Consider the following 6,000-nt stretch of genomic DNA (forward strand, 5'->3'; position numbering starts at 1 on the left):
CGTGTGTGTGTGTGTGTGTGTGTGTGTGTGTGTGTTGAGATTAGCAGGGGTGCTCTCTATATCCACAGTAATGACATCACAGCGGGATAAATCTAATACCAGAAATCTGAACATAGCCATGAAGGTCATTCTGTTATTTGCTTCTTCACTCTCTGTCTGTCTCACACACACACACACACATGCAAAAGTCACTTGGGAATAGTAAACAGATCCACAAACTAGTGTCTCCCCTGAGCTACAGTTAGAAACATCTGGAAGCCATCGCGATGCCCACAATCAAACACTTGCCCTCTCAGTAACGACATCCTCACATCAGCCCACCTTCACTCTCCTCTCTCCTTCCGTCTGGTTTGTAGAAATGAATGCGGTGTGGAGGTTTGTGGTGGCGTGATGGAGACAGTCAGAGAGGTGTGTATGACTGTGTGTGTGGGAGAGAGGCCTGCAAGGTGTTATGACTCAGCTCACGGTGACTTGATTAGATTATGAATCGTGACACTGTGTACATGCATGTCAGTGTGTAAGCAGTGTGTAGGCAAAGACAGAGGGAGGCAGGGGGTTTCTTCTCTGATGTATTTAAAAAAACATATTTATTTTTTAAAACAGCTGTCTACCCAGTCACTGTGAATGCATGTAGTGGTGTCAGACACTGAGAGAAGAGCCTGAATTTTGAGTTGGAGTTTTATTTATTGTTATAATTTATAATCCAACTAAGTACGCTAAAAAATACTAATTGAAACTGGGGAAAAATAACTTTAACTCCATGATAAAAAACAGTTTGAAAAGTTAAAACCCCCATACCCCTCTACTAGTGATGTTTGATGTTGTAGAGATGTTTGGAAAGATACAAGTAAACGACTGTGTGCTTAAGTCATGGATGGCTTGTTTGTGCAGTAGCCGCCAAGTCAGAGACACATTATGAAGAAAATGGCTTTTAATGAAGACACAATATAATGTTGGCTTTTACAAAGGATACATTAGCCTCATTAGTCTCTGTCTAACGCCGTCCTCTTCTCCTTCTCAGTCCGCCTCGCCATCAGACTGCTCTGCTTTGAGTCCTTTTGTTGTCATTGGTCTCAGATTTTTTCCTAGAACATAGAGTTTGTACATTTTTGACTTTTGTTATGATTCCATAAACAACTGAAACTATAACTGAGAGGACTTGCAGCCTGAACAGGCCTCTAAATGCCTCTGAATAGTATTCTGTGTATCTGGCGAGTTCTGCTGTCATTGCTTCATGTATAAATTTTAACTGCATGAAACAGGGAATGCAGTTGAAGCCAACCTGTCAGAGTCTCCTTCAGCTGTGCTCAGCTGAAGAAGTGAAAGACATTTTGTATGGGAAAGTGACAACTTTTGGATTTTATTCTTGTTGTCTTATATCTGACTGTACGTAGAGAGACTGCGGAGAGGATGTCATCTTTGATTATTTTGAAAGACACACACAGACAGTACTCTGGAAAATGTAATATTTTAGTCTTCCTCACTAGGTTAACACAAATCTATAATGACACATTAATGTGTGCCTTGTAACTTTAAAGGGTTATTTCACCCAAATTACAAAAAAGAAACAAGACACAATGTCAGATTTGAACGTTTTCATTGGAACTGCTTTCTACCAAAGAAACACCTCCTATGAAAACGCTTCCTTGTTTCAACACCCACTCAAACCTCACTCATCCATCTCTCTCTCTGCCTCCGCCTCTACAGACCTTCAATGAGTTTGAGATCGAGCAGCATCAGGAGTGTGCATACGACCATCTGGAGGCCTTCGATGGGGACAGTGACACGGCAGCCATCTTGGGTCGACTGTGTGGCAGTAAAATCCCTGAGCCGCTGGTCTCCACTGGAAACAAGATGTACCTCCGCTTTATCTCTGACGCCTCAGTGCAAAGGAAGGGCTTCCAGGCCACACACTCCACAGGTGAATGTCTGTGTGGAAGTGTATTTGCATTTATGTATATTAATGACATTAAATAACTTTATGTAGTTGTGAGTTTTTGTGTCTGCAAAAGAGTATCACTCACAGTGAGCAGCTTGGATTTCCCAAGTTTGACTAGTTTTTTTAAGAGTAATATCTCCCTCTAGTGGTTGTTAACAGCACATACATGATGAAAAACATTGATGAAACCAGACTTGAGTTTAACTTCTCCATCGGTCTCTCTGCAGAGTGCGGAGGTCGTCTGAAAGCAGAGGCTCGTCAGAAAAACCTCTACTCCCACTCCCAGTTTGGAGACAACAATTACCCAGGTCACACTGACTGTGACTGGCTGCTGACAGCTGAGCAGGGCTATGGCATCGAGTTGACTTTCATCACATTTGAGGTAGAGGAGGAGGCAGACTGTGGTTACGACTACATTGAGCTGTACAATGGGTACGACGCTAACTCACATCGACTCGGCCGCTTCTGTGGTTCAGGGGTAAGACTTCAGCTGAATCTTTAACAGTGTGTAACCTTAGCAAAGTTAAATAACCATGCCAGTGTTTGCTACATATTTTAGCTCTTTAAATACAAATTGTCTGTACTTGACATTTTTAATGACCATTGTCAAATGAAAATCTGTTTGCAGACTTCTAAAACATTAAGCTAGTATTATTCAATTTTCTTAATTATTACTGAATTTCCAGAAAAGACCAAGCCAGTAAGTAACTGATCATACCAACAAGCTTGATATATTCCTCCTTTGCTGTCCCAATACTATTAAATCACATCCATAAGTCACTCTGCTGCAATGGTTGATATGTTCCCTCATTTCCATGAATATGGCAACTGTAGCTCATTTTGAGTCAATCCTACACACACAGTCCTGCTGCTGTAATACTCATTAACATGCCAAATGTTTATTAACTGATGTCTAAAAATAGTCTCTAAAAAATGCACTATTTGTTCCTGTTTAGTTACTTTTGCTAAAAACTACAGTGCCCATCTGTTTTAAAAAATGTTTTAAATGATAAAATATGTTTGTGACCTGTTGCTGAGTTCCACAGACAGAACTAAAAAACGGACTAATGCATAGTTGGTTTTGGTCTTTTCATGGTTTTGAAAATGTTGAATAATGCCATTATATTATATATTTTTGTTAACCATTTCCAAAATTATATTGGGGGCTGTGATAATGCAGTTTAAATGTGGCCTGTGGAACACACTTTATATCACTGTAGCCTAACAAATGTATTAAATACATTTCCCTTTTCATAAAGCATTTGCAAACTGAAGCTTTTTTGTCATTTTGAAACTTACATTTCTAGCAACTTTAAAAAGTTTACTAATTAGTTTTTATATTGTGCATAAATGAGAAGGAAATAAATGGTGTTTGGAAGGTGGGAACAATATATTCAAAACTAAAACACAACAGCATGGTTTGTAAAATGTCTACCTGTGAAAGACTGTTTGATATGTAGAGAACGAGATAAAACATGCTAAATCTCTGGTATGACCCTTTAAACGTCTAATAAAAATGTCTCTCTGTCTTCTCTTCCTCAGCCAAGGGAGGGGATTTACTCACCCGGAGACGCCATGCTGATCCGTTTCCATAGCGACGACACAATCAGCAAGAAGGGCTTCCACATCCGCTACACAAGCACCAAGTTCCAGGAGAGCCTTCACACCAGGAAATGACCTCACAATTGCAGCCCTGTGACCTCTGACCTCTAAGCAGCCCCGCCACTGTTACCCTGACCTTCACCACGGCAACGAGAAAAGTACAGCCTGTCCCCTCTCTTCTCGGACCCAGAGACAGATGTGGAACGCTCGCCAGCCACGGGAGAGGGAGACAGTACTTTGATGAACATTCATCTCCCTCCGTGGCTCCACACAGGTCATCACGCTCTGAGATGAGACAGGAAAAACAACGAGATACTGACACGAGATTCAGCAAACGTGAGGAAATGTGCTGACGACTGAGTGAGCCATTTTTGCGGAGGAGATGGTTCTCATTACTGCACATCAAGCTACCCTTGCTCATTGTGGAAAGAAGGTCGCAGACGATCAGTTTACCGAGATACTCATGGTTGCACAACAGAAGACTACAAACACACACACACACACACACACACACACTAGATTCATATTCAGAATTCTAAACTGTGGATGCTGTACAGACTAAGGACCCACAAGAAAATGCATCCAGGAGTCTTTACTGGCTCCTTAATCCTTGAACTGTGCGACTTACTGTGATCAGACGGCTGCTTATCACCCACAGTAACCGAGAGGAAACACTAAACAGACATTTTTATTGCCTTTGATGCCTGGGAACTGGTCTCTTTAACCCAGCTCAGAACGGCTGCAGATGATTTTATTTCATGTCTTATTGTGAAACCCATTGTGTTTACTGTATGTGTGTGTATGTGTGTGTGTGTGTGTGTGTGTACAGAGAAAAGAACAAACAAAAGGCTGAAATCCGTCCTTTGCCCTTTTTGCTTAAAGCTTATGCAGACGACCAACGTGGAATGGAAAAAAATAAAAAAATGCAAATGGAGACTTTCCATATGATCTACGATGTTAATGTTAAGCCTTGCATTATGTTGTGTGTGTCTGTGTGTGTGTGTGTGTGTACATGCTGTTTTGAGTTTCCACCATCATGTAACAAACCAAGCTACGTCCATGGATGTTTCCAGTTTCCTCTTCAACCCCCCAGTAATCATGAGATTTTTTTTTCAGTGGATATAGGAAGGGAATATTTTTCACAGCTGTCTCTCAGAGTGACACAATTCTGATTGAAGGAGAGATTCCCATGGTGCTAAAATAAAAAATAAAAATACACTGAATGACTGAATGAAGGTTTTCAAATGGAGACACAGTCAGCGTGCACACAGCACACTGCATCAACAGCACTAGTCCTGTGGAACTACAATATTGCCTTAGAACCAAATGTATGCTATCGGAGGTTGCTCCTATGCTCTTGCACAGGTGTCTTGTGCCAGCGGAGCGTTTTCGAAGGTTTTTTGGCAGCATATGTCATTTGTTTGAAGATCTTGAATGGTTTTATTGTGAAAAGAAAAAACAAAAAAACATGGGAAATGTAGTCTGTGTGAGATAGTGTCTACGGTGCATGTGTGTTTGTGTCATTTTTGTAGCTGCTCTCAGAGATACATACACACATGCTTGCACAATCCACAAACACACACACACACACACTCAAAAAAAAGAAAAAAAAAAACTAATTTTTGTGCATTTTCCCCAATCAGTATCCGAACACACACTTCCCCTCTGTAAATTTGGAGCGTGAAGAGCAATTTCCTGTAAAGTTGAATGAGCATCGGGTGCATACAGGCTGCATCGTTTTACTGTGTTAAATGCATTATGTGTAAGTGTGTGTTATAGGAGATTATAGAGAAATAATGTGTGTGTATGTCTGTAAGCTGCATGTTTTTAAGTTGAATCATTCACTGCTGTATGTGCCAAGCTCCAGGTGACCCCGATCCACTGTAGTTTTTGTTTCATCATTCCACCTCTGTGTCTGTAGTTCAGAGACACTGACAAGACGTCCTCTGCATCAGTCATTAAAATACACACAGGTTAAAAACTACATGTGTCTTTTTATATATTATTGCTCTATTTTGTGTTTGACTTAAATATATGGGTTGTGGTTTTTTGACCTGCTCAGATGAGACAACAAGTACTACAAGGGCCAAATATCGATCCATAAATCAAATCCTGGCATTTCCCTTTGTGATAATTATTATTTTAAAGCACACTGTTGTCTACTTGATGATGACATCTGGACATCGATGGCTCAGATTAAGTGAAAGTCACTCAGTTTCTCAATTGTTTACCAAAGTAAAAGAAGAAAAAAGCTTCTCCAAAAATGTGTAAGTGTGTGTCAGGCTTCTATTTTCCTGTCTGCAGTTGCTTCTATCACTTAAAGTCCAGTATATGACCCATTCATTGATTACTTTTTTCTACAATTGCATGTTCTACTTTGAGACCAAATTATTTTTGGCAGTGATCAATCAAATCAATTTATTTATATAGCGCCAATTCACAACAGAAGTTATCTCGAG

At 40.4% G+C, this 6,000-nt stretch overlaps 1 protein-coding gene across 1 annotated transcript in view; it reads left to right on the plus strand.

Annotated features, from left to right (window-relative positions):
• Positions 1-5,525, plus strand: part of tll1 (tolloid-like 1) — a 44,282-nt gene extending 38,757 nt beyond the window's left edge. The window contains 3 exon segments of the mRNA XM_018690909.2: positions 1,708-1,921; positions 2,167-2,417; positions 3,482-5,525. Coding sequence (XP_018546425.1) covers positions 1,708-1,921; positions 2,167-2,417; positions 3,482-3,616 — 600 coding nt within the window. The 3' untranslated portion in view covers positions 3,617-5,525.
• Positions 5,526-6,000: the final 475 nt, after the last annotated feature.

The sequence above is a fragment of the Lates calcarifer genome, linkage group LG5 (genome assembly GCF_001640805.2).
Source record: "Lates calcarifer isolate ASB-BC8 linkage group LG5, TLL_Latcal_v3, whole genome shotgun sequence".
NCBI classification, from domain to species: domain Eukaryota; kingdom Metazoa; phylum Chordata; class Actinopteri; family Centropomidae; genus Lates; species Lates calcarifer.